The sequence below is a fragment of the Petaurus breviceps genome, unplaced genomic scaffold (genome assembly GCF_028583685.1).
Source record: "Petaurus breviceps papuanus isolate PSGF00001 unplaced genomic scaffold, PetGlider_PUasm1.0 673, whole genome shotgun sequence".
NCBI lineage: Eukaryota > Metazoa > Chordata > Mammalia > Diprotodontia > Petauridae > Petaurus > Petaurus breviceps.
In genome coordinates this window covers 744,491-772,430 of record NW_027186448.1, presented here as the reverse complement: position 1 = coordinate 772,430, position 27,940 = coordinate 744,491, and the positions used below count along the sequence as shown (strand labels likewise).

Here is a 27,940-nt window from a genome sequence, read left to right as displayed (position 1 = left end):
CCCATTCGCCCATTTAGATTGTAAACTAACACAATCCCATTATCAAAACGGTTTTTTCTGCATTTATTTTTAATATTAATATTTTCACACAAATTCACCAAAAGTACGGGGTGGGGGATAGAGGCCTCTGCCCTGGGGCAGAGCAGCAGTGCAGTGAGGGGGGGGCAAGGAGGGGTGGGAGGGCCCCCCTCAGCCAGAGGAGAAAAAAAGAAACAGCCAACAAAACTAAAACAAAATTCCAGATAAGACAATCGCACAGAGATCATCACCTTCACTCCCCCAGGCTGTTTCATTTTAAAGTTCATGTTTTGAAAACTGGTGCCAGAGGGGGTATGGCCCAGAGGTCTTCCTTTTCCTCCATCTTGTCCGTTACATGTACAATAATACATTTTTGTTTCCACACCTACTCCTACAGTACAGGAGCCACTCACTTGCCCTCTTGAAGGTCCAGGGAAGGAAGGGGGGGTGGGAGCAGGGAGGGGTCTGGCCCAAGAAAGTGCAGGAATCTGGGATTGGTCAGGGAGGAGGATGGGGTTTGAGCACCATGATAATAAGGCCAGAGCCTAGGGGAAGATGGAGCATTGGGAAAGAGACACAGTGGAATAGCTGGACATAAAGGGGGCAGAAATGGACACAGGGAGATGGGAACACAGAGGAAAAGTGGGGCAGAGAGCAGTCTACTAAAACCCACTGCCCAGGAAGAGGGAGGATGGCACTGAAGGTGGTAAGAAAGGGGATAAGGGGAAGATCCTGTTTCCCCAAAACTGAATAAATAGAGAGCAGGACTGTTATAAATTAAAAATGAAAATAGAAAATATAAATCATAACCAAGTGAACAAATAGAAGAGACAGACACGCATGGCTAGGGTGGGTCACAGGGAGCAACCAAAGTACAAAAGGGAAACCCTAGAAGATGTGGGATGGGGATAAAGCCCATACAAAGAATCTTGTTAAAAACCTCACCCACTCTGCCCTGCACATCCCCCACCCCAGGAGAGAGGGAATCGGAACCCGTATCTGACCCCTCCACCATCATCCTCCCCAGAGCCCCAGTACTCCTTTTATCTGTTACTACAAAGGCCAATGTTGGTGGGGGAAAGCAGGGGTCTGGCCAAGGCTGGGTGGAGGGGTGGGACTGATGAGGAGAATCCTCTGGCCTCCACCCCTATCTTTTTTTAGAATTCTTTTTTCCCTCATATTTTTTTAACAAAAAACAAAACAAAAACAAAAAAGACCCCCCCCAAACCTTTTCTGAATAAATTAAGTAAGGGAGGGGGAGCTGCCTGTGGGAGAGGGGTTCAGCCCTGCCCCCTCCCTCTCCAGGCTCTGGCTCCTCCCTCTCCCTGGGAAGGCCCCTACCCCAACCCCCAGGGTGTGGGGTATGGGCTGTGCTGTGATGGCAGAAACTAGGCTGTGACATTTTCTCAGCCCTAGAAAGGGGTGTCCTGCCTCATCGGGAGTTGCTGGATCCAGCCTGTAGTAAAACAAAGATGAAGCAGCATGTGTTAGTGAGGAAAGGGCAGGAGATTTCTTGGGAGGCTCCTGCCCTGGGTACCCACCAAGGTAAAGGCGTCATAGGCCTGGGCCAGCTCCTCTGTCCTGTACTGCTCTAGCACTACAACTCCCTGTAGGCCTCCGCTACGCCTCCGAGCACAGCTCTCGCAGTGCACCAGGTATGTGTTTCGGCTCCCATTCTCACTTGTCACAAACAGGATGTTGAACACCTCCACCTGTGTGTGCAGGGAAGTAGGGAGATGTGACGTGACAGTAGCCACAAAGAGTTCAGAGAGATGACAGAGAGGGGGATGGAGGAGAGAAGAGGGATCTACTCACATCACACTCATTGCAGTAATAAGCAGGCTCATCCTTCACTCGGCCCTGGTAAGCAATCTTCTTTCCAGCCCTTACCAGACTCTCCCGCTGTACCTGGCAATGCTTCATGGACTGCAGCAGACAGAATCTAGGGAGTAGGAGGCACAGGTAGGGTGACAGGAAGCATAGAAACAAGTCCTTTTCTTCCTTCAAAGCCCATCTCCAGTGCAAACTCCTACATGAAATCTTCCTTCTCTGATGCATTCCAGTTGCTCTCTTTAGAATTCTCCATGTCACTGTGGCCTTGGCCTCTTTGATAATGCTTACCACACAGAAGGTCAATTAAACTACCTGAGCACAGCAACAGCATTTGATTTACCCACATATGCCCCTGAGGGTTCTGGCACACAGTGAGAACTACATCTCTTTGATGGCCCAGCAAATAAATAAGGTACAGCCAAGCACCAGATCCCCATCACAGCAAATCTGTCCCCTCCTCACTTGATCATCTTGAACAGGTCCGGATCACTGACTTTCACAGTGCGGGCAACATTCCAGGACACATGGATCATGGGCACAATGGATTTGACATTCTTCACCTCATTCCATTCATAGCGCTCCAAGGCCAGCTGGTACTGATAGGCTAGGGGAAGCGGAAGGGGGTGACCCAGGGAGCCGGGCTCACTGAACTCCAGTTCTTCAGCTCCCTGGCCCCCCAGCTCTCACCTGTGAGAGGTCCCACATTCCAGGCAATGTTGTTGCACCAGCCTGTGGCCTGCACCCAGTGCACAGTGCCTGCATTAATCCACACCAGGTCCCCAGGCCGCTGAACAAAGCGGTACACAGGAATGTTGGAGGCATAGAGGTCATCCAAGATTGGCCACCATGAGCCTGTCAGGTAGTCCACTCCGTGCCTGCAGGAACACAAAAAATGTTTGAGGAAAAGAGGTCCATTCCATGGCTGGAAAAGGTAGGGCAGAAAAAGCTGAGAGAAAGAGGGAAAGAAGGCCAAAGGAGGGAGAGGGGAATAAAGGAGTAGGCTCTCCGGCCCCATACTACACCTGTCACAGAAGGCACTGATGGTCTCCCAGTAGTGCTCATGAACCGCAAACCATTCACAGTCTCCAGGACCAATGTTGATGTTGACAGAGCAGAAATTGTTGTTTTCCTGGTGGCCTTTAGGGGGCAGCATAGGACAACAGTCACCCTGCCAGCTGTGAGCCAGGGCAAAGGTACAGCCTCCTTCACGCCTCACAGGAGCAAGGCTCCTTATTTCTATTTGATCATTATGGATACTAAGTCAAGAGGCTATGAAATTCTCATATTTAGAGCTGGAAAGCGGCTTGGAAAGAACTTCATTCAAACTCCTCATTTTACAGAGAAAGCAGCCCTGGGAGGTCCAATTACTTCCCCCAGATCATGAAGGCTCCTTTACAACCCTTAATTTTTGCACATATTTGGTCCATTCCTGGAGCTTCATCTCTTCAGTGACCCTCCTCCCCCCTCTCCCTCCCCCCCCAATGCTATTAGGGCAGGCCATAACTCCCAGTAGTGGCATGATGGCCCCAATGATCCCATTCCTCACCCTGGAGGTGCCTTTCTCATCACTGCCTTTCCCACAACTGGGATAAAAGCATAGATGGTATGTTTATCAAATTCACATGCCACCAAACTAACAGGAGAAGTGAATATTCTGGATGACAAGAAGAAGGATCCAAAAATATCTATTAACAGCATAGAACAAATGAGGTGATTCTAATGAGATTTAATTCAATATGGAAACATGTAAAGTCACTTGAGATTAAAAAAAAATTGATTACATAAGCACAAAATGGGGAATCCATGGCTAGAGGACAAATTAACTGAAAACTATCTGGGGATTTTATTTTAGTTCATCAAATCAAAATTTAGAGTTAGAAAGGGCCTCCCAAATTCACTGAGTTCAGTCCCCTCATGAGGAAACAAGGGCCACAAAATACTCAGTGATGTTGCCAGGTACTTGCCCCAAGTACCTGAGGCAAGATTCAAGCAGAGGTCATTCTGTGTCTAGACCTCTTTCCATGACAGGCTGACCCCTGCCTCCAGTTGACCACAAGTGCAATACCAATCAGCAACATGAAATGGCAGAACAGTGCCAGACCAAGGGCTCAGGGCTGGCTCTAGTTCCTTGGACTCTTCCCCAGGCAGATCATGTCTGGAGACTGCCTTCATTTATAGGAATCACGCTTTGCAAAGAATATTGACAAGTCTGAAAGTTCATGCCATGCTCATTTTAGCTGTCTTCAAGCCGCTGAAGTGCTACCATGGGGAAAAGGCATTAAACTTAATTTGCTTGGCCCAATAAAGTATAGCAAGCAATATGAGGCCATTTTATTTTTTTTGGAAAGGGAAGGTAGGGCAATTGAGGCTAAGTGACTTGACCAAGGTCACACAGCTAGTAAGTGTCAGGTGTCCGAGGCCGGACTTGAACTCAGGTCCTCCTGACTCCAGGGTCAATGCTTTATTCACTACACTACCTAGCCACCCCGAGGACATTTTAAAATAAAGCGACTGTAGGACTATCAGGAAGAGCTTCTGATCATTAGAGCTATCCAAAAAGGAAACTGCTAGCCATGGGAAGAAATGTTTTCCCCTAACCTGAGGTCTTCTTGCAGTAAAAGCTAGAAAGTATGTCAGATGAGGCATTTTTTGTTCACAAACTGGACTAGACAGGCTCTGAGGGCCCTTCACTTTTCTGCTTCAAATGCTCTGAAGATCTTAGCCAACCCCACAGAGAATAATGGCTCTGAATTTGGACCTCCCCAGACCAGGTTACCTGGTGTTCGACTGCCCGGAACCTTCATGTACAACTGGACTGTGTTCATGCCCAGGATTGTATGGCCCACATGGCTCAGCATATTTCCTGTTGATGTGACCCGCATGAAGGCAGGCAGCTTCAGCAACTCTTGCAACTGGGGCTTCCACCTAGGGTCACACAAGAGGAAGAGACCCTAGATAAGTCCCAGAAAGAATTCTTTGTAATGTTGGGCCAGCAGTGTCAGACTCCAAAAGACTTAAGTGTTTAAGGGCCTCCACATCTAGCCTTAACCTACCTTTCAGACTTATAGTACTTTTGTTTTATAACTCTCAAATACTGACTTAGCATATAATATTATATATTACAGTCATCTATTTGTGGCTTACAATCCTATTGCACTGTGACTTTCATGAGAAACTCTGGATGGTCAGTTTTAGGAAGCATAATGCTCTACTCATATAAAACATGTTCCAAGTATTTTAGTATAGTTTAAAGCTTTACTAGAAAAGGAGAAAGGGAGAGAGGGAGAGAGGGAAAGAGAAAGACAGAGAGTGGGGGGGAGGAGAGAAAGAGGAGGAAGGGAAGAAGGAAAATTCAGAGGTTCTTGGCCCACAAAATTATATTCTCAAGATAGGAAGGTCTATGAAGAAGCCACGTGACATTGATCCCCAACTCACTGCGTTGCCCAAGGTCTGAGAAAGAGAGGATCCAGAAAGAATAACATGTCAAGGACTCTAACAGTCTTTGCCTCTAACAGTATTTAGATTTTTTTAAAATTACCTTCCTTCAAATGCAAACACTTTGGTCTGTTAGAAGTATTATGGCAAAGGCAAGGCTATTTCTAACCTGTCTTTGAAACCTATCAGTACCACTCTCCAACCACATTCCTACTCACCGCTTAGCATCGGACAGATCAATGTTGGTGCCAAATTTGATGATGTGATGAGTTTTTTGATCCGGGTTGTTGCTAGTGCAAAGGAGGTGGGAAGAAAGGGGGATAAATACAGATTAATGTGAAGGATAAGGGAAGAAAGAGGGAGGAAAAAAATGTAAGCCCTATCTTCCAGAGCAATTCTAAGTATTAAATGAGAGTCCCTATAAAATATAACTGGGTTTATTTTTGTCCAAGATCAATAAAGAAGTTTGTCAGTACCTGGCAGGTGTCTCAGTGGTGCTGTCCGGCTCCTCTGTCTCATCTTCACTCTCTTTTTCCTCCTGCTCCCCACCCCCCAAGGATGGCAATAAAGCTCAGATCAGGCACTCCCTAAATCCCAGCCTCCAACTTGTTCCTGACCCCTCAAATTCAACGTTCAATCCCAGCTACCAAGCCCAAAACTTAATTTTTCTTTTGTCTCATTTCAGGCTCACTCTCCACCTCCCATCCTCTTCTGGACCCACCCTCTTTATTCTCCTCTGCCCCTCCCCCATATCTCTCTTCCTTCCTCCAGGTTCATCTCTTACCTGTAAAGATTCCTGGAAGGAGGAGGCTTGGTACTGTGCATACTTGGCAATTGTAGTGTGAGAACGACTACTCTCACAGGGCCAGATCTGTCGTGTGCCTGAGAGGTCCCAGTTCTCATCTGATGGCTGCTGCACCTGGGTCCTTACCTCCACAGCATGTTCACCACTTGCCTCCACTAGGGTCTTTGTGGAAAACAGGCCCAAATCTGCACAGGGAAGGAATAGGGAGGAAATCAAGATGATGAGGGAGTAGTAGCAACACAATGAGTAACAGACCCCCATGGCCTCTCCCATATGAAAATGGGCAGACCCAAGAGGCACCAAGAAAGGCAAAAAGTAGAGCTCTCAGTGACTAAATCCATCCCCACCCCCACTCCTATTCCATGTCTAAGATGTAACAGTCCATATAAAATATAGTGTGGTTTTGTTTTTCTTCTGATTTCATGGAGAATGTTCCAACTTACCACCAAAAAATTACACGGAGCACTGAAAAATTAAGTGATTGCCCAGGAGTACACAGGCAATATACTCTCAGAGGTAACATTTAAACCCAGGTCTCCCTGATTCCAAAGCTGGCTTAGCTCTCTAATATACTAGTGTTTCTCAATGAGCAGAAAAGTAAAAGATAAAAGATCAGACTATGGTTCTTGTGAGAAACCCTGGTGAAAAATTTGGTAGTGATACATCCAAAATATTTTTGTACCCTTAGGGACTTCTATAATCTGTACTCAACTCATCTCTGATAATTAAGGAAAACTAACCATTATTAGTTGCCTGCAGAAACAGAGTTGCCTTTTTCACTTTTAAGCTACTTGGACAGACAGGGATGACAAAAAACCTGATTGCCAATTGAATGGAATGCATAACCACACCCATGCAAAAAAAGTCCTGGCTCAACAACTACAGCTTAGGCAAGCTCATCCACACCAACGGCCCCCATCTAAGGCACCAGCAAACTCAGCTCAGATGTACATTGAGAGTAAGATCCCCAACTTCTTCAAAAACCCTGAGACTCTTCCCTTTTTCTTTCCCTCCCTTAGTCTAGCCTAGCTCCCTGCCAAGAGGACTCACTGAGCCGAAGGGAGCCAGCCAGGCCCCGGATCACCGTGATGGGGTTCCTAGGATCTGTGCAGAACTGAAGCAGCACTGGGGAGAAGGCGTCCCGTTTGCTCTCCAGCTGAAGACAGGAGGGGGGAAATAATGAGGAGAATCACTACCCTGTCGCTGTTCACAGGAAGCACCAAACAGGGATCCCTTAAATTTAAACTCTATATACCCCTACCATACCAAGGCAAACTTCCCATTCACAATACTGAAGCCCAGCTAAAGCCCACCTTCTCTCCATCACCCTCTGAAAGGTATTGTCCCTCTTCTGTTACCTTCAACAAGAGACAGTAAAGAACTACGGAGCCCTTGCAATTCCTGGAATTAAGAGCCATCCCTTTAGACCTAATCTTAAGTGTAAACCCCTCTCTATACTTTTCATTCCATAGGCACAGAAAAAGAGAAGAACATACGTAGATGCTGGGTGTGGGGGGGTTGAGTTTTTCCCTTGGCAGCTTTTCTTCAGAGTTGATCTGAGGCTTTACAGATTGGGTAGGTGATAGATAGGACTCTCGAAATTTCCCCTTCACTTTTGCATTCCTGTAGAAAGATGAGCAAAAAAGTGGTGTGGTGAAGAGGTGAACCCACAGTTACAGAAGCATCTGTCTGGCCACTTGGGGTGTAGTTATTGAAGAAGAGACCCCAATCTTAATTAACATGCTGAGGATGACAGCATAAGTGGATCTATTGCAAACCAAAACCAATTAGTACCACAGAGTGAGAAAAGTGAGAAGAACCTGGTAGCTAGGGAACTGCCAATGCAGTTCAGCTCTGAAACTTTGTCACTGTGAGAATGGGCAAGTCACCTGAGCCTTTGTTTCCTCATCTGTATAATGGAGTAATAATACATGAGCTGTTTTGAAACAAGCACTCTTCAATGTTTAAGTTATTACAATTTCATGTCGGTTTGCAAATCTGTACATCTTATATGGGACTGCTTCTGTGCATCATTTCATGACCTCCTGATCTCTCAGTGCATCATTTTAGGGATGTAAGGTTGTCTCTAAAGCATCAGAGTTGGTGACACATCTGAGTGAGCTGGACAGATCTTGCCTGTTCCAAATGACTTGAGACAGATTTAAGTACCCGGTACAGCCTAAATGGGCCACTAGTTATCCCTTTTGTTTCCTCAACATTAACAAAGGCTTATCCTAGCGCAGAAAGGCAGAGAATCTTCTTGCTGAAACCTAACCTCAGTACCTCGATGCAAAGAAAACCTGTCTCCTCCCTCTCCCATGGCTAATCAGCAACACAAGAGGTTACTCTGCTCCTTCTCTAAAAGATGGGGCCAGGGAGTGACTTACTTGCTGGCCCGTACCACATCAGCCGCACAGTGCCCAATGGTAAGGTCAGCCATACTCAGTCGCCGTTCTTCTACCTCAGAGGCCATGAATGTCTCCTTGTCACCACTCTCTACCTTGATAAGCCGAATCTTTAGCTCCTTGGGGGGTCCCTCACTCAGGGACCGGAGCTTCAGCATGTCAGCTGGACTCACACTGGGTGGACCTGGAGTCTCTTCCCGGGCTTTATGCCGTGTATCACCCCCAGTGGCTGATGCTGGTGTAGGGGCAGGAGAGGGTGGGAGTGGAGGGGGAGCAGTTGTAGCAGGAGGCACAGGAGTAGGCAGCTTGACTTTGGTAGCCCCACCAGCCTCAGGTTTGGCTTTCTCCCGCCCTTGGATCTCCTTGCTTTGCAGGTCCAGGTTTCCTAGCACCTGTCGGTTCTTCTCCTTGTGTGCCTTACCCTCTCGATGTCGACGTCCACCGTCCTTGCATGCTCTCCGGTGCCGCCGATGTTCCTTCTCCTTTCTCTTGCCACTCCCAGGCCCAGCACCACTTTCTTCCTTGGGCCGTGGTAGAGAAGGTCGCTCCCCTCCACTTTCCACTGGCTCCCCTGTGCCCTTGCCCACCCTTTCCACCAGTGTCTCACAAGCCCGACTGATCTCTTCTAGTACCTCTGACTCAGAGCGGGGTGGGGGGAGTACAACCCCTAGCCGTGGTGGTGGTGGAAGTGACTGGGCTGGGGGAGGCCCCGATGGCTCCTCACCCCCTCCTTGCTCCTGGGCCCAGGGCCCACTTGAGGTAGAAAATTGAGATGATGAAGAGACCTGCAACTGCAGGGGGCACAGGAGGTTCGTGGCTGCCGTTGCAGGTGGGGTAGGGATAGCACCTGATGGGGGTGGGGGAGAATACTGAGAGGGAGAGGGCACAGCCTGGGCAACCCCTGCCCCAGCCCCCTGGTAAGAGTATTTCTGCCCATCGAGCACACTGGCCAGAGATTTCAGCAAAGTGGCTGGACTGGTTTGTGTTGATGGTGGTGGTGGTGGTGGTGGTGGCAGCGACTGAAGGGGCGGGGGGAATTTTGCTAGCGGTGGAGGGGGGGGCAACGCTGGTGGTGGCGTCTTCTCTTCCTTGTGGGGGAAAGAGGGCTGCAGTGGGGCAAAGGGCTCCTTCAGGGGTGGTGGAGCTCCCCCACTGGCCTCTCGCTGCTGCTGCTGCTGCTCTTCCTCCTTCTGGATAGATTCATCTAACATCTTCATGATGTTGGCCAGCCCATCAGGCAGGATCTTAAACTCTGCTGGCTCCTCAAATTGGTCCTCCAGGGGCGTTGAAGGAAAGTCGAACAGTCGAGGGCCCTGGCTGGGAAGCTCCCCACCACCTCCAGGGGGTTGGGGCTGCTGGGCATTGCTCAGGGGCCCAGGAGGTGGCCCCCGCCCCATCTCTGTGGTCTTTGGGAAGGAGACCCTGGGCCGGGGGCTCTCCGGGCGCCTGAAGCTTCCTGAGGTATTTTGGTGGCAGGGTGGGGTGGTCGCTTGGGGAACTGGGAGTGGTAAAGGAGTGACAGGAGGGGCTGGAGGACTCAGGGAAGGGCTTGGGGGATGGGTATCTAGGCCCCGGGAAAGGAATGGGGGAGGAGGGAAGGGCACAGGCCCCACTTGGCTGCTGTTGCTGTTGCTGGTGGTGATGGTGGTGGGGGTGGTGGGGTTGGTGTGCGAATCCTGAGTGCCCACGGGGAAATGGGGTGACAGAGTCCCCAAGAAGCCCTCGTGGTGGGGGAGAGGGAGTGGTAGTGGAGGAGGAGGTAGGGGAGGTGGAGTGGGGCAAGGGCCCTTCGCTCCAAAGAGGAGCTCCTCCAAAGGATCCCCTTCTTCCCGACCCATAGCTCCAGCCCCTCTGCCTGCTTGGCAGGCAGGGCCCTCCAACCACGAGGATGGGGGTGCTGGGTGGAGAAGACGGGGGCAGGGTGGTGGGGTGGTGGTGGGGCCGGGCAAGAGGGGGGGGCCCGGTGGGAGAGGCAGGGGTGGGGCAGCGGCGGTGGGGGCAGGGGGGAAAGATTTCCGACTGCTATGTGCCGATGGCCCCAGGCGGCTCTGGTGGGAAGTGGCCTCTAGCCCTGGAGTTTGATAACAGTCAGAGCCCTGCAGAAAGAGAATGGGAGGGGGATAGAGAACCAGCTCCTATCTCTCAGAAACTCCCAGAGCTCTCTGCTCTATCTCCTGCCTGATTTTCCTGCTCTGAACATCTCCCCTCACTTTCTTATATCTCACAGTTCTTATATCACCAGCTTCCTAAAAATGAAAATGCTCTATCTTCTTTTTCTATTTTCTTTACATTCACTCCCCTCTCCCAGGTTCCATTTCCCTTCTCTTGAGTCACTCACAAGGCCTGGGCTCTGTTCTGTGCCCCGGAGGCCGGTACTGCTGCTGCTGGTGGTAGTGGTGCCGGGGATGCCAGGGGGCCGGGAAGGGGCATAAGGCACGCAGGCGGTGGTTGCTGCTGGTGAAACGCTGGAGTCCATCCGCGACCTCTGAACTCTGCTCTCTCTAAGGTCACTTCCAGGGGAGTGGGGGACAGGTGGGCAGCCATGGCTCTCTGCTCCTGGGGGATGGGGGCCCAAAGGGGCCGTAGGGACTGACCGGTGGCCAGGGGGATGCGAAGCATAGGAAGGGGTTGGGTATGGAAATGGGAGGGGAACTGAGTGCCGCTGCTCCTGTTGAGAGTAAAAAAGCACAACTTGTGAGGAGACACAATTTAGGCAGGAATAAAGTCATGATTGGAGCCACTAAGCAAGAAAAGGAACAGATAAGAGCATCATGTGTTGTCAGGGACCTAGTACAGAAACTCAAAGGAGATCCAGAAATGGTGAGATGCTAAAGTTCATAAAATTCAGACTGAACTAAGTGAAAGTGAGAAACCATACAGAGTGTAGCCTCCAAGACCAAGGTCTGACAGAACTCTAAAGCTACTGAGACCGAGCAGTGAATCAGGATGGTGAACAGATAGATTACCTGACGTTCTGGAGGGGCAGAGCCCTTGCACTCAGTACCCCAGGCTTCTCCATGCAGTGGGCTCCATAGCCCTGGCTTGGATAGCTGGAAGGGGGGACTTGTAGCTAGGCCTGGCAGCGGAGGAGGCAGTGGTGGTAACCCTGGAGGAGGACCAGTCTGAAGAGAATAGGAAGGAAAATCAGGGGATTTAAGGATCCAGCCCAGAGACTTCCTCCTTAATCCTAAAGCCCTGTAGTACTCTGGGCTGTATTTCTGTAGTCTTTCTTTTTTTATTTTATTTTTGCTTTTTGGAGGGCAATTGGGGTTAAGTGATTTGCCCAAGGTCACAGAGCTAGCTTTTGTGTTGTACCTGAGGCCTGATTTGAACTCAGGTCCTCCTGACTCCAGGGCCAGTGCTCTATTCACTGCACCACCTAACTGCCCTGCTCTGTAGTCTTTCTTAACATTAAGGTGCCAATACCTGATCAGGGCCACAGCCCCTCCTACGTTTGCCTCCAGGACTAAGGCTCTCGTCAGCAGGGCCAGGAGGAGCCACTGGGGGCACAGGCTGTACCACAGGAGTTTCTGCTGCTCGTTTCACTGGGGGACCCCCACGTTTTGTCCCATAACTTCGCTTGTGCTAGGAAAAGGGGAAAAGAAGATCTTTCACCCAAAATACTGTATAATGGGGTCTGTTTTGCTTATCTCCACTCCACATTCTGCCAGATCCTATTCATTCCCTAAACAAGTCTTTCTCTTTGTCCTACCTCAAGGTGTAGAAGGTTCCACACTTGCTCAAGGGGAGGCAGAACCTTGGCCCGATGCTGAGAAGAACCTGTGTGAAAGTTCCAGATCTGGGCCTAATCACAAAAGGAAACCAGAGAATGGGAGGAGACCAAGAAGGCAGAACCATAAAGTCAAGAACTTCCCTTCACAACACCCCTCCAACACCTCTTTGTGACTTCTGTGCTAACTCCTCTCCTGTCCACTTCTTTAGACCCCAAAACCAGACAACCCAGACCTCTCAAGCAATGAAGAAAAACTTTCCCAACATAATCCCACTCCCTGCCTCCAAGCTGGACAGAGTTCCAAATGCAGTTGTCCCTCCTTGAACCCCACATTTCCTCTGTATCCCTATTCTTGCCCTCTGCCCATTTCTCCTGGGCTCCACAAAACCCTCACCTGCTGAAGTCGGCCAATACGGAGCCCTAGTTCCGCATAGCCACCCCCATATCGGGCTGCACTGTGATAACACCGCATGGCCTCCTCGCCATCTTGCTCTGATTCATAAAGCTGCCCCAATTGTTCCCACAGCCCTGGCTGCGCTGGGTCTCGAAGCAAGGCCTGAACCCATCCATGTAGGGATTCCAGCTTCCCATGCAGGGGTCGAGGATTGGGAGTCCTTGAGTAACGAAGAGAATATAAGTGTCACTATAGAGCTGGGCTAAATCCAGTTATGTTGGGCAGTCACTTTCTCCTCTTTAAACTTCAATCTTCTCTCTAAATCCAAGTTTGTCCTTTTCTTATCCAGCAACTTCCTCTCCCTTCCAGAATCTCATCTCTCCCTTTTCAGCTCCCCCTTTTTTCCAAATTATTTTTAAATGAATAAGCATTTTCCTTCCCTAATACTTCCCACCTCACTCCCTTCTGGGAATTGACACATTAGCACACATTCCAACCCTCCACCTCCTTCCAAAGAACAGGCTCCATTCTCTAAAACTTACTCCCTTCTACACTTACCCAGGGGGGTAATAGGACTTGCTGGGGTACCCAATACTACTGCCATGGGCCAGGGGCAGGTGAGCTGGGAGTTGGGGCTGCCCAATGCTGGCAGAACACCTGGTGGGGTCACATAAGTCAAAGGTTGGGGGATGGGGTGACTGGGGTGTCCCTTTTTTGGGAAAGAAAAAAAGAGGTCAAGTAACAACTGAGGCTCATCAAGGATAGAAAAAATTTTAGTGAGGAAGAGGATTCCAGCCAAAAAAAGAATTTTTTAAAAACTAAAACACAGGTTCAGGAGTGGGAGAAATGAGGCAAAGAGCTATGACAAAAAGAAAATGGAAGGGGGAAGAAAGTCAACAAGTCTAGGGTAGGGAAAACTGAATAAAGAGTGGGAAGAAAAGAGTCTCAAGCTTCTCTCACCTGCCCCCTGGCAGCCATGCCCGGGGAGGAGGATGGGGAGGACAAGAACTCCAGGTGCCAGCACAGCTCAGGCCTCCAAGGGTGAAGGGTTCCCGTGTAGCTCGGGCCCCCGGAGGGTCCACTGCCCGATGCATCCAGCCTAGGGAGGAGGAAAATAGATTTCTATCTAAAGCTACACATATTCTCATTGGTCTAGGAACATCCCATACACACCCAAACTCAACCTAATTAGCACTCACTCACCAGGTCAGTGGTGGCCCCGGGAGCCCCTAAGATCAAGCTGGCCCCCCACCCTTGCCAGCTAGCTGAAGCTCCTTAGAGGCAGTGTTCTAGCTTTTGCCTCTGCAATTAGAGCCTTCCGTGTGTTCTTGGGGTTTGTCCTAGGTAACTCTGTAGAGAAGGGGGGGGAAGACAAGAAAGAAAGGGGGAGAGAGAGGAGGAGCAAGGGAAGAGAAAAGAAGAGGAAGAGCTCATCATATTAGGGAGCAGGGGCAGTAAGAACAGACTGCTGCCCCAAGCCCCTCCTTCCTCCCTCCCTTCCTCCGCCTCCCTACTTACAGAGTTCTCTGACTCCAGGAATCTATCCAATCACGGGGCGCATTCCCTCCCCTGAGAGCCAATCATCGCCTTGGTTGTCTGTCTGCCTCAGTAACAGCCTGCCAGGGACCAATGGAAAGAGGTTAGCTTGGTAGGGGGCAAACATTGCAGCCAATGGGGTTTGGGTCAAAGTAGAAGGGGGGGTGAGGAAGGAGAAGAGCAGGGAAGCTAGTCCGACAAGATTAGCTGGGGGGGAAGTGTATGGTGACCCCTACATGACCCTGTTTCTCCCACCAAAGGGTCCCTACCATTCAACACCCACAAGTGTCTCTATCCTTATCCTGAACTCCCCAGGATTCCTTTATGGCCCCCTGTACTCTTATTCCGACAGGCGGATACACTAGAGCAGGTAAGGCAAAGAGATCGGGGCAAACCAATTATATCCTCAGAAAAGAGAAACACAAACACAATAACATAGCGGAGCAGACCTTGAAAGTAATGGCACTGACAGCACAAGCCACTCCCCCCTCGCCCCACTGTCCCCTCCACCCACCTACCCACCCAAACCGAGAGCAGCCGGCTACCAGACAAAAACCGAGAAAACTCAACCTCCAACAAAAACAACCTGCCCCCAGCATCACTCCCAGAGTAGCAACAGCCTGAGCCCCAGACTTTCAAAGACTGTACACAACTATAATTAAAACTCAGGTTCCCAGATGTTCTCACCTTAATAACTAAACCTTCAGATCCTTTTCAAAAGCAGCCCTAAAGACAGAGCTTTCTAATCACCCAAAAATCCACTCCTCCGGAGATAACCCTAATCCTATGCCCACTGACAACCAACCTCTTAACCTTTTCCTTCCCATCATATGAGCTAGCAACACTATAGAGGGTGAACAGTCATTCTCTAAATCTCCCTCTTCAATCCCCAAAACCGTCTGTCCCATTCCGATCCCCACAGCCTATTTATAAACTCCTTATAGTCTCTTGCCTCCTGACTCCTTTGCAATAATCCCTTAACTGACCTGACTTCCTAAATCTTTTCTTTTCTGCCCAGTATTCCCCCTCATGAGCACTGATCTTACCCCTATCCTCCAAATCTGCTTTCTAATCCCCATCCTAGTATAGTCACGCACCCAGGTCCCGCGTGGCCCCTCTTTCACAGCTCGAATATCCTCTGTGCCCTTCCCCAGTATGGTCCACAAGCTCCCCACGGCCCACGTGGCCCCCACCCCCCAACACGAGGGGAGGGGGGGATTTCGGGGGTTGCCCGTGACGTGGCTACTTGCGCAGCGGAAGGGGTGGGGGGGGGAGAAAAAAAGGGGGGTGCAGAGGGTGGGCCGGTATTCGGTGACATCATCCTCCTCCTCTCACTCATACCCGCCCACTTCCTTAAAGAAGCCGAGGGCTTATTTTACTTCCTCCTTTAAATCCGAGCAGTCTTACTTGGATCTCCCAAGCAACAACCACTGGGCACGGGCGGGCAGGCGGCGGGGGTGGGGGGGGGGGGGGGGGGGGGGGGGGAGTGGGCATCACCCGTCCAGGCTCCCCGCCTCCAGACCTTTCCGGTCTTGTCTCATCACCTCCTTCAAAGGCAGGAGTCACCGAAGGGAAGGAAAGGGGCAGAGTGAACTAGTTATTGCTGGGCAGGAAGCTGTGGGAGAGTTCAGGGCAAAGGTCTGGGGGCGGCTGGAAAGTTCATCTTTATGCATATGCCCGCACAGCAGGGAAATTTCCAACCCAGTCCAGAGACCAGCAGGGACTTCTGGTGAATTCAGCCTCCTCCTCCCCACACACAGAGAAGGCAAGAACCTTCATCTCTACAGAGAAAGGCAGCCTGAAGGAAGAGCAGACTTAATTAGAAGAAGGGTGAGACTCACGTTTTATTTATCAGCTGAGACCACACTCACATCTTCTTTTCTAAATCTAAGTGGATGCTCAGCCCTGGCCCAGTAGATAGAGTCAGAAAGACTTAGGGTCAAATCCCACCTCTGAGTCCCACTTGCGATGTGACCCAGGGCAAATCCCTTAACCTCTCTGAGCCCCAGTTTCCTCATCTGTAATATGAGTATAATAATACCTTCGTTCCAAAGTGACCATGAGGCTCAAATGTGATAATGTCTGGAAACCTTAAAAGCCCTCACTTTCCTTAACTTATATGAAAGGATCAGATTAGACTGCCTCTTAAGGCTCCCTTCCAGTTCTAGTTTCTATTATATAAATGTAAGCTACTATAACTACAACCCAAAAAATGAATTAGCTCACTGAAGCTGATATATGCAAAAGGATTTATGTTAAAGAGCTAACTAAACATATGCAAAGTATTATATAGCCTCTTTCTGAGGCTCCTCCTTCCTTGAATAAACAGAAACTGCTAACTTTCTCTCCTACTTTCTCTCCCATCTGCTACATACACTTGAGCTAGCCACTGGGGGAGTCCCAAGAGTTAGAGAACCAAGGAAAGGGAACCAGAGCCCCTGCCTGGGAAGTGGGACTTAGAAATGCTATGCCAGCTACCAGGAAATGTAGCTTCCCCTTTTCTGATGATGACACTTCTCCTCAGTCACTTCCCCTTTCCCACTGAGGCCTGACTCAGCTCTGCCCTAATAGGCAACATGTTTCACCAGTCATCTCTCTCTCATACTCCCACACTGCTTACTCCTCTCAGAAATTCAGCCCTATAGACTCAGGTCACACATTCCAGCTCCTCCTCTTGACCCCAACCTTGATTCCTATTCTTTTACTGGGACTCAGGGGCCCTGTTCTCCATTTCTTTCTCTCTTCAGATACCCTCCCTGCTATGTCTGATTCAAACTTAGGGTGGGGGGAGTCTGAGTCACTAAGAAAGCCTCCTCCACATTCCCACTGACTCAGCCCCCACATCTCCCCACAGACACACATACACAAAGTCAGAGACAGACACAACCTCTCTGCCTACACACTCTCTCACAACTTAGCACCATGGAAAATCCCCTTCTCTTACTCCTCACAGAAAATCCCTCCCACTCACCTGCTAGGCTAGCTGATATATACACCCAAGCCATTTCCTTCACAAAAGCATATAACTGTGCCTCAACAATATACTTTCACCCCTATTTTCTACTTTGGGACAAAGAAATGTCTTCCCTACTTCTTATTATCCAAGTGCAGTATATCTTGGAGTCTTGTATCTCTCCCCATAATCAAACAGTTGTCCCATCTTCTTAATTCTACCTCTGAAAAGTATCTCACATCTATCCCCCCTTAGTTCCACATTCAGTGACCAGTCTAGTTCAGGTCCTCAACACCTTTTGTCTAGACTATTTCAAGTCTTCTAATTGGCCTTACTACTTTCAGTCTCACCTGTAATCTAGATACAGTGGCCAAATAACCTTCCTAAAAATACAGGTCTGACCATATTATTGTACCACTCAAATATCTTCCTGCTAAGATAAAATACAAAATTCTCACAATGGCCTTTAAATTATTTCCCATTCTTATTTCATTACTTCCTTCCACATATCCACAGGCTTAGCCTGTTAGCAAAAGCAATTCCCTGGGTCTGAAATGTCCTCCCTTCAGATCTCCACCTAGGAAAATCCCTAACCTCCTTCAAAAAAACAGGCCCATGTTCTAGCTCCTTCTAACACATTCTAAGACATTTCCTGATATCTGCCCTGAGCCCTTAGGTGCTAGTTGCTCTCTATTACTTTGCATATAGTATAATTTTTCCCAGAGGGGACGTAAACTTTTTTTGTTGTTGTTTGTAATGTCGATGCCTAGCACACAGAGTAGGTCCTTTAATAAATGTTTGCTGAATTTTGGGAGAGAGCCCTGTTACTACTTCAATACCTTAATGACTTTGATGAAGGCTACAGTCCCTCTCTACAAGTCAGTACAAGTTCTTCTAGAGTGTCTATGGCTTAGAATATAATTTATTTTGCAGCCAACTGGGTTAGAACTTAGCTAGGTAGCTCCTCGAGCCATAGGTCCAACAGGTATATACTTCAGTTTGGTAAGAACTAACAGAACTAACATTCTTCTAAAACCTATGGTCACCTGAACATCATAAGGTATAAGGCCTATCTTTTAGGGATAAAAACACTTATCTCTTTGTTGGGCACCCTAGCAGTCAGGAGACTCCAGACCAAGTCAGGAGAAAGTCACAAAGGGGCACCTCTCAAAGGGTTAATTCTTTCCTAGCTTAGGCCCTGCCCTCTTCATCCGGGTTTTCCCAGCCTAGCTGGCTCCACCCCTCCATCCGGGCACTGGACTTTAATACTTTAACTCCCCCCTCCCCGAATGGAGACATATCAGACATGCTAACATAACCTCTACCACTCTATTTATGCAGATTGAGAGAGTCCCCAATACTATAAGACTAACAGCCCCACAGGGTGTACACACATACACACTCATTACCCAGGGCACACATACACACAAACTCATTCAGCACCCCGACAAGTAGAAACAGAACCCTATAAAGACAAGGTTTTATAGGATGATATATACATACACATGTAAGCAAGTATAAAAACTCACCAAAGTACCCAATGTCAGGCCACCTGTCCCATCCATCCTGATTTGTTTTCATAATTTCTCAGCCCCTCATTGTCCCACATTGCCAAGTTAAAACATAGCATGGGTGGCAGGGGTTAAGCATTATGCCTGGGGGTGGGGTGGGAAAGGAGGAAGACTGGATGGAGTGGGGGGGGGGGGTATAGGAATGGCCCCTTGGGGCTCTTCTGTGACTCAACCCAACCAGACTAGGATTTATTTAAAGGGCTGGTCACCAGGATTCCCTTTCCAGTCTGCCCCACCCCTGCATGATGTAGGGGGAGGGGTAACCTGAGTGACTGAATCTGAGTATAAGACTGTGACCAAGTGCTGGCCCAGGCAAGCTGTGGGTGGCACAGTATGTCTCTGACTCTATCTGACTGGTATCTGTGTTGGCCCATTTCTAACACTGTCTGTCTCTGTTTCTATGTGCACCTGCATATGTCAGGTGCTATGCTAGGAGTCAAGACTTCCTAAACACATTTGTTTTCTATTCAGCACTCCTTCTTTCCCCCTTGTTTGTGAGATTGTCTCTGCCTGTCCTGTTCTGTATATGCTCTCACCTTTTCCTTCAATCTGCACAAATCTGACTTCTTTTGTTGTACTCTCATCTCAAATCCATTTGCACGTCAATTTGCCTTAGGGGTACGCTTATCTTTGTATGCAAGGCAAAGTATGCATCTGACATGGACTGCCTATTCTCCTCATTTCTAGCCTGTATATAAATGATGATACCTTATATGAATTGCAGAAGGCTTGTTGCCTTAGAATATTTTAATTCAGGATGTCAATTTAGCCCTACTCTATATCTCTACACTCTAAAACTCAACTCAAGTCTCTACTCCTCTTTCCCATCCCTAACTTCAGTGCAGTTAGGCCCCAACCACTGTCCTCCATAGCTTACTAGGTCCATTCCTTCTATTTTAGCTCTACCTCCCTCAAGCTGCTATGGTAACTGGAAAGAATGGCTTTGGACTCTGCAAACCTTACTACTTGCATGACCCTAAAATGAGGGGGTTAGACCACTTAACCTCTAAACTGCCTGAATATCATAATTCACTGGATCTGTCTGTCCCCTATGTTTCACTCCACCTTATTGTGTCAGTAGAATGTAAGCTCTGTAAGAGCAGAAGCTCTTTTCATTCTTGTCTTTATCCCCACGGCTACCGCAATACTATAGAGCCTACAGTATATGCTTTCAAAACACTGGTTGGATTTCACGACCCTTGTGTCAGCCCTCAGCTTTCCTTCACTCCTACAGAACAGGAAGGTGATTGTGGTTAAGGATCTGATGCAGAATTTGATTGTGAGCTGAGAAACTTTGGTAGTGGGTAGCCTTGGAGATGAAGCAGGTACAGTTATCAAACAGAGCTAGACATGATGTCTTTCCCTCCTTCCTCCTCCTGAGGGAAAACAGAAGACTAGGAGCTGGTTTTTAAGTATTATAATGTAATAACTGGGAAGAGAGAAGCAGAGACAATAAAATAAAGCCTCAAGACAGAGTTAAGAGAGTAAGGAAGATGGTTGATAGTAGGGATTAATCAGGAAAGCCTTGGCTGAGGAAGTTCTAGGAGTAGGGTGGAGAAGGGAGCTCTTAAAGAAGAGAAGACAAGGATAAATAAGAATCTAAGGATATATTCCTGGAGTTGTCCTAATAACAGTATGTTACTCACAGCAAGAATCTTGTTATCCCCCTCCTTGTCTACCCTAAATGTACCTGTACCTACCTCCTTACAAACTCTATTCAGTCCTCTCCCCACCCAAAGTCAAAGTTATCCAGCAATAACTGGAGATAGCAAAAGGGTTAATATGCTCCCCTCCCATGCACCTCCATCTTTCATGATATCTCCCATATACCATCCATTTTGCCAGCTTTAGCAGAATGGAAATTAAACCATACCATTCAAGGAAAGTAGATGTGAGGGGTTATCCAATGTCTATGAAAGTAGGCTGAATCAGCTTAGGAGGCATGCTAGGAAGCATATATACATCAAGTGAACCTCTTAAGAGAGGAGAGAGGGAAACAATAAACCAAAAAGACTGAACCATTCATGTTTTGTATAGTGGAAGCCATCATAGGCAGGTGGACTCCAGATTATATCAACCTGAGGGAGAGTGGCAGAATTTTAAATTAAGGGATGGAGATAATGCACATACACAGGCATATAAACAAATACATATATACGTATATGAAGAAGAGACCCATAGGGGTAGGACTTACCAACTGGAGCTTGGTACACCCCTCTCTCATTGGCACCAGTGCCCCTGTAGATAGGATATAGCAGGCAGGGGAGGGATGGGTGGCACTATGGAGCTGTCATGGTTTTTTTTTTGTGGGGGGGGGAACCTGTAGAAGAGAAAAGGGTGTTAGGAATGGAGAGTCCCAACCAGAAAGCCTCCCTTTGTCCACTTTCCCCAACCACAGAACCAGCTGGGGTGAAGGAACAGGAAGAATCTGTTTCCATAGCAACTAGAAAAAGCCATTCCTCTGCTCACACCCCCTCCCCCCAACCAGGTCAGCCTTAGGTTGGTGGGGCCTCTTTCCATTTCCTAGGATCAGCCTGCTTATCCAGTCTAACATCCCTCCCCAAGTAAGAATAGTGGCTGACAGGGGAGTGGGTGGGTGACAACATGGGCCTGACTATAATGTCCTCAGATAACACCTAGTACTGGAGAAAATCTAGGTCCAGTTCCAATCCTGAGCCCTTCCCAGGATTCTATCCTCCTCTAATCAACCTAACTTCACACTCCAAGAAGCCTAAACTGGGATGTCCCAGGGTTTTGCCCCTCCCCCAGCTACTGCCTCCACCCAGTCTTATCTAGCAACCAGATGGCCAACTCCACCCTCTGGACTCTGCCCCCTCCCCTCCCTTCTTCTTCCCCCAAGGCCAGGCAGGTCCCAGCTAAAGCAGAGGTGGCTGGACAGGCTGAACGGGACCAGAAGGGGAGGAGCCAAGGGCTCCCCTTCCAGCCCAGTATATATAGGGGCCCTCTTTGGCCCTATATAGGTACCTGCTTAAAAATTAGGAGGGGAAAACAAAGGGTGAAGGATTCCCTTTCAAGGTCATATGCTGTTTCCCCAACACTTCCTTCCTCTAATAAATGAACAGGAAAGGTGACAGAGGGCTCTCTTCTACAAAGTGTCTGATTCATCAGGGGTCCTATCCCTCCAACACACTCATTCCCTTCCCAGGAATCATGTTCAAGCCATGTCCCATCTCAATTTCTTCAAGACTCCTTTTCATTTACCAGCACCCCAAAGTCTCAGAAGATCAGTTCTCCACACTCCTCCTATTAGAAACCTATCTCTCTATGTCCTGCCCATTCTTGCTCCTTCCTCCAGAGACCCAGGCCTCTGGCCCCCCCACTCTCCATGATGCAATCTGTTGTAAACCACAGTGGCTGCTGATGACACTCCTTCCTAAGGAGTTGTTATTCCTGACCCACCAATAGTCCTCTCTATGATAAGTGGGCTGGGGAAATTGGACAGCAAACTTCTTTGCAGATAAAGGGGGTTTGTAGGGGTCCAGGTGGTTCCCACTAGGAAGTAGGTAGCATCACCTGAGAGAGGCAAGGGGACACAAGGAAGAAAGCAAAGCTAAGGGTCAGGTTGGAGTCAAAATGAAGGTCTAGGAGAAGGGGAAGGGTCAGCAAATAATAATTCACAAAATCTGCAAAGGACTTTTCCTCAAGCCTGTAAAGTTGGTAGTACAAATAGGATTATACCCATTTTTACAAATGAGGAAACTGAGGCACTGAGAGGTTAAGCTATTTGTCCATGATCACACAGCTAGTGTTGGAAGGCAAGATTCAAACCCAAGTCTTTGCATACCAAGTCCTAGAGTCTCAAACCTCTACCCCACTCCAGCACCACAACCTTAATCCCTCATTAGCCCTGGCCCAGAGCTGGAAGCTGTAATTCATCTGCCCAACAGCTGGGTTGGGGGATGGGGGTAGCAGGGAATGGGTGGGGGGAGACAAGGGGAGGGACTGGGGCTCTCCAGTGCCTAGCCTCAGAACAACAAAAGGGGAAAGAAAGGGGCTCCTTTAACTTCCCCAGGTAGTGCCCCCAGGAGTGAAGCAGACTTCCACTTTTTTCTATGCTCTTTTCCCTCAACCTCTTGCTCTATGCCATTCAAGTTTCCAGTGACCATCACCATGGACCCTACACTGTCCCTGAGATGAGGGGAATACAACAGTAAGATATGGAGTACAGGAAGAAATCCCAAACTACCACCCCCCACTAGACTGGTCTGGCTGCCAGAGCTTGGGGGGGGGGCAGCCCCTCCTCAGGCCCCTGTTTCTACCAGAGCATTCTTCTTCTCTACCTTGCTAGCCAATCCCCTTTCACCAGGTCCCCCAAAATAACGCCCCTTCAACCCTAGACTGACTCCCTTAGGACCATGATTACTGTATCTACCACTGTTCCCTTCAATCAATGAAAGGTGGAAGTGACTAACTACACTGATGTTGTCCTCTTTAAATCACCACCCTAACCCTAGACATTTGGGGTTGTTCCCATTCCCAGGTTATTTAAAGGGACATCACAGTGTAACAACCCCCATACACACTCATGTTAACAGAGCCCCCTCCCCCCCTGTCCATGACTTTCGGAGAACCAGCCCCCAGAGCCACAGACAGTTCCCATCCACCCTCTTTAAATGCCCCCTCCCCAATTCCGGTTCCCTCCCCTCCCCCAGTGGCTGCCAGGAGAAGGGGGTTCAGGGTTGTAGGGACTGGGAAGTGGGGAAAATGAGGAAAGGGCTAAAGGCTTCTTCCACAGAGAGGTCAGATGGACACCTGGGGGAACATCAGAGGTGAAGGCGGCAGAACCTAGAGTCGGAGGGAGATATTGGTAGAAGGAAGCTGGAGAAGAGACCAGGAACCTGGTCGCGAGTCGGATAGAGGTGAAGTGGGGGAGGGGGAGGTTTAAGCACCAGAAGATCAATGGGGGGGAGGGGGAGAGAAGGGGGAGTCTTACACGGAGAGACAGAGACACCAGAGGCAGACAAGAGACCAGGCAAAATGGAGAGATAAAAGGAGAGACTGGGGGTGGGGGTGGGAGTGGGGGGGTGGGGAAGGAGAGACAGAAAAAGGTGGGGGAGGGAAAAAGGGTCAATGGGGAGAGAGAAATAAAGCAAGAATCCGATGGGAACCATAGGTGGTGGTTGGGGGAGCCGGGCCGGGGGTTACCTGCTGGGTGTCTGTCCCCCGGCGGTGCCCCCGAGTCCGGGTAGGGAGGGGGGGAGCAGCGGAAGGGGGGGGGGGGGGGGGGGGGGGGGGGCGGGGGAGACGATCCCTCCTCTGCCTCCTGGGCCTGTCCCCGGCTCTTGCGGCCTCTGCCTCCCTCCCTCCTCCTCCCACTCCCTCCGTCCCCCAGCCCCTCCACCTCCTCCTCCTCCCCCTCCCCCCCCCTCTCCCTCCCTCCCCACCAGGCTCCCTCCTCCTCCCTTCCGGTCTCTTCCTTCAGCAACCCGCCCCCCCACGCCCCTTTAGCTGTTCCCTCTCCACCCACCCACCCCAACCTTTTATACACCCTTCAGTCCCCGTTCCTCGTCCCCCCTCCCCCTAATGAAAAAATATGGAAGGAAGTCCCCTTGCAGAATTAAAAGGCTCTAGAAAACAACATGGGCGAGAGATCCCCTGAAAAACTGAGCTACCATACAATTGCCTTCCCTTTTTAGTGAAATAGCCCGAGTTGTTTCTTCCCCAAGAGAGTAAAAGCCTAAAAAAAAGGGGAGCAGTAAGACTGTAACCAAACCCCCTATCAAATGAAGAGACTAGAGTTGTTGAAGCTTACCATCACCACCAAATTAACACAAGCTCTCCACCTCCCTCCTCCCACCCCGCCCCCCAATTCCCAAGCTGCCGGAGAATGGGAAGCTGGTCCGTCCACCAGAATAATGGCAAGAGCCAATTTTAAACCTGCCCCTCCCCCATTTTTCAGCCCAGGATGCAAATAAATACCTGCCCAACAGCAACCTCCAGCTGTCAAAGTCCTCTCAGTCCTCCCCATAAAAGTGAAAATGTAAACTGATCCGCCCCCCAAAAATTAAAGGCATGAGTTTTGAGTCTTATACATTATTCCTCCACCCACTCCCATAGAGATTGTTGGGGGAGGTGCTGGGGGGAAGTGGAGTATGTAACCCCCACAATTATCTTTTTTTAAGGAGTAATGTCCTACCACCACACACAACTCATGCTGTCTCCCACGTCGCTTGCTCAGGAGGCAACAGAAAGGGGAAAGAGGAGGGGAATGGCAGACTCGTGGGAGGAAAGAGTCTAGGTAAGTGGGGTGGAATTTCACATCCCATATGGATGAACCAAGTCTGGGGTCACTCACCACACCCTAACTCCACCCCCCCAAAAAAAAAATCCAGTCCAGGATTTCCCACCTGCAGGACACTAGGGTACGGAAGGGAAAGAGGTGGCAACGGACCTCAACTGGACTCCGAGTGGGGGAGGAGGCCACAGTGCCTAGCAACCACCCCCAGGCACGTGCACTAATGACGTCATCTCGGCCACCTCTGACACCAACCTCTGACCCCTAGCTACAGGGGGGAAGAAGGGGGTGAGCAAGCATCAGGAGAAATAACTTAGGAATTCTGGGAAGCCAATTAGGGGGCCATGGCCAAACAAGCTTCATTCCTAGTTACACCTCAATTCCCCTTGTTTCTCAGAAGGATCTAGGTTTTCTCGCTTTAGAAGGTGAATTTTCTCCCTAATCCTTCAGGAGATCCATCCCTGGCAAGAAATAAGAGGTAGAGGAGCGAAAAGCCGTGGATGAGGGGTCTGGCTGTGTGCATATAGGGTCTCTTCCACCAGTGAAGGATTTCCACAGCCCCATCACTGTCCTGGCTGTCCCCAGCATCCTAACACTCCCCTCCTCCTCCATTCCAGGGCGGAGTCTCCAGAGTTGAAATCAGGACAAGGCAAGAGGGAGAGTTATATAATCAAGAGAGGCAGAGAGAAGAAAAGGGACAGACACCAGGAAACAAACAGAATGACATAGATTCAGGAAGACAACTATTTGAAGAGGCATTTAAAAAAAAGAAACAATGAAGTATAAAAATTATGGGGAAAAAGCAAACTAAAGATTTCATACAAAGGAATAAGATTGTAGGAAGAGGCAGAGACGATGGGGGGAGGGGGTGGACAGACCCGGACTGAGTTTTCTTACAGGTTCTTGCCTTCCAAGTGGGCTACAGGAAATCTAGCTCACAGCTTCCAATCTGTATGTCCTACTTTCCAGCTTCCTTTCCCTCAGACCTCATCCCCACTCCAGATTCTGCCAGTGAAAACCAGAGAGATTCTAATCGCCCCCAGGGAAGGAAGCCAAGGCTTCTTGAGGCCCAGAGGAAGGAATAGCAGCAAGACTCCCTACTTAACAGATGGAGCAGGAAACCACAGCTCCACCCAGTACCACCTGGGATCGGAGGGTGCCAGCTGGGGTGGGAACCCAGGTAGCTTAGCCTGTTCTTTCTCCCAATCTCGACAATTTCAGAATAGAGATTACTGACTTGCAGCCAAAGTCTCTAGAAGACATTCCGAACTAGAGCCCCAGGGAGTGTTTGTTAGGAAGCCCAGATCTTGGGCATCAAGCGGGACAGAAGCGAGAGTAAAAGCCCCAAAAGGTTTGCAAAGGCACATATCAGGGCCGGGATATCGGTCGGTCAACTCGCCGCGCAGGCGCTAGAGGGTAACCAGACGCGTGCGGGGGTGGGGGGAGGGAAAGATGTGAGCGTGTGGGAGTGCACGTGCAGGTCTCAAGCAGCTGCTCAGAGTTCCCTCTAATCCCCAGCCCCCTCAGCTCTTTCTCTTCCCCATCCCTTCTTCCCCACCCCCACCATCGTCATGCCGCAACCCCCTTCTACACTATTGGCGGCCTGCCTGCGACGTCACCAGCATGTCCTTAAGCGGATTGGGCAGCTTGGATAGATCGAGTATCCGGCTCCCGACTCTGCCTCCAGTTACTGTAGCAACAAGGCAAGCCGTAGTGGAGGAGTAAGACGTGAGCACAGTCCAGAGCCGGGAGTCCCGCCGTGGCCCCGCCCCCCCACGGAAGGGGTAGTTTGCTCCTCCTAGCCAAAACAGGCACGTAGACCTTTAAGAGCACGTTAGTTTCTCCCAGTTTTCATGCCTTCGGTTCTTTCTATCGGGTCCTGGCCTCTACTCTCTCTCCTAGCTCCAAACCACAAGCCACCCTTGACCGGAAAATGGTCTTGTTTTCTAGCAAACAGTCTGCCTTTCGCATGCCCCAGCACACAGCCCTCCTGGTTGTTACAAGTGGAGAACGGCGCTATGCCCCCTTGACCCACTTCATCACCTCCACCCTCCCACCTTTTACTGTTAAGGAGGGCTAGCACTGACAAGATGTCCCGTCCCCCGAGCACCAAGAGCCCACATGCTGGTGTCTATCCAAATAGCCCAGGGACCAGTAGGCGGCGGCCTCGCGCCGCCAGCCAGCCCCGCCTCCCAGAAACAGGAGCACGCGCCGCCCTCGCCCCCTGGTGGCTGAACTAGGGAGGTTCTACCCCCGGCATGGGGCTGGCTGGGGCGAGAAGGCCGAGATGTAGGAGCTGGATTAGAACAGGAGGGGTGGGGAGGGGATGGGGATCACCACATCCCGATCATACCCCAAAGACTCCAACCGACACACCATGACCAGTCCACGACTTTTTCCCTTTGACCACCTCCCCTCAACCACCACACAGAGGCCGCGCCCCGCCCCCTCTCCAGGACACGCACTCAAACACCGGGAACTGAGCGACTTCTGAGCCCCCTCCTGGGTGCGGCTTCCCAGGACCCTGGGTGATCGGCGCCGCTACCCGGACACATACCGTGCGTGCCTGTAACCTCCCGAGGGGTACAGGTGCCTGGAGTCCCGCTGTTCCCTTCCCGGGATCCGGCAGTGCGGTCCGCCCCGCCCCCCTGCGTGGAAACGGTTTCCCGCTCTCCAGGCGCCCGCTAGGCTCCCCGTTACCTGGTTCTGGGGGTTCCAGGTGTTCCAGCTCCCCGAGGACCCCCAGGGGGTCGGGAGGCCCCCCCCACCCCGGCCTGGGCTGGGGGGGCCGCTCCGCCCCGTGGCGCAGTTGGATTTTCCAATACAAACACCCGCCCCTGCCCGCCCACGGCCCCGCCCCAGCCCCATCCCGGTCCCGGCCTGAGCCCCTATGCCCGGCGCTCCCGGCTCGGGCCCCGCCCCTTCCCTGCCTTGTATCCGCCCCTCCCCTGCCTCTTACCTACCCGCGTCCCAACTCCGTCTCCGCCTCCTCCACCTCCAG

The 27,940-nt window shown here is 50.2% G+C and overlaps 1 protein-coding gene across 6 annotated transcripts; it reads right to left on the bottom strand.

Moving 5' to 3' along the window:
• Positions 1-39: 39 nt before the first annotated feature.
• On the bottom strand, positions 40-27,776 carry KDM6B (lysine demethylase 6B). Of its 6 annotated transcripts, none has more exons than XM_069104077.1 (24): positions 27,640-27,776; positions 20,878-21,003; positions 14,142-14,239; positions 13,827-13,973; positions 13,584-13,749; positions 13,182-13,280; positions 12,624-12,843; positions 12,209-12,301; positions 11,923-12,081; positions 11,463-11,618; positions 10,835-11,164; positions 8,479-10,592; positions 7,588-7,714; positions 7,142-7,247; positions 6,071-6,276; positions 5,763-5,824; positions 5,505-5,576; positions 4,628-4,776; positions 2,874-2,988; positions 2,539-2,726; positions 2,314-2,455; positions 1,834-1,960; positions 1,560-1,730; positions 40-1,474 (listed from the first exon to the last, which is right to left on the bottom strand). In XM_069104077.1, exons 5-24 carry the CDS (start codon positions 13,715-13,717, stop codon positions 1,451-1,453), a joined length of 4,794 nt encoding a protein of 1,597 aa, XP_068960178.1. In that variant the 5' UTR covers positions 13,718-13,749; positions 13,827-13,973; positions 14,142-14,239; positions 20,878-21,003; positions 27,640-27,776; the 3' UTR covers positions 40-1,450. The 6 variants fall into 6 exon arrangements, with proteins under 6 accessions (XP_068960178.1, XP_068960175.1, XP_068960176.1 ...); XM_069104074.1 differs by having other exon boundaries at positions 13,584-13,722; XM_069104075.1 differs by lacking the exon at positions 27,640-27,776 and adding an exon at positions 23,850-23,920 and having other exon boundaries at positions 13,584-13,722.
• Between the last annotated feature and the right edge of the window lie 164 nt (positions 27,777-27,940).

Coding starts and splice junctions, on each gene's coding strand:
- KDM6B (XM_069104077.1), bottom strand. CDS start 13,717: ATGCATCGGGCAGTGGACCCTCCGGGGGCCCGAGCTACACGGGAACCC. Junction 12,302..12,623: donor GTATTGGCCGACTTCAGCAG/GTGAGGGTTTTG, acceptor TTTTGTGATTAG/GCCCAGATCTGGAACTTTCA. Junction 2,727..2,873: donor ATCAGTGCCTTCTGTGACAG/GTGTAGTATGGG, acceptor GTGTTCCTGCAG/GCACGGAGTGGACTACCTGA.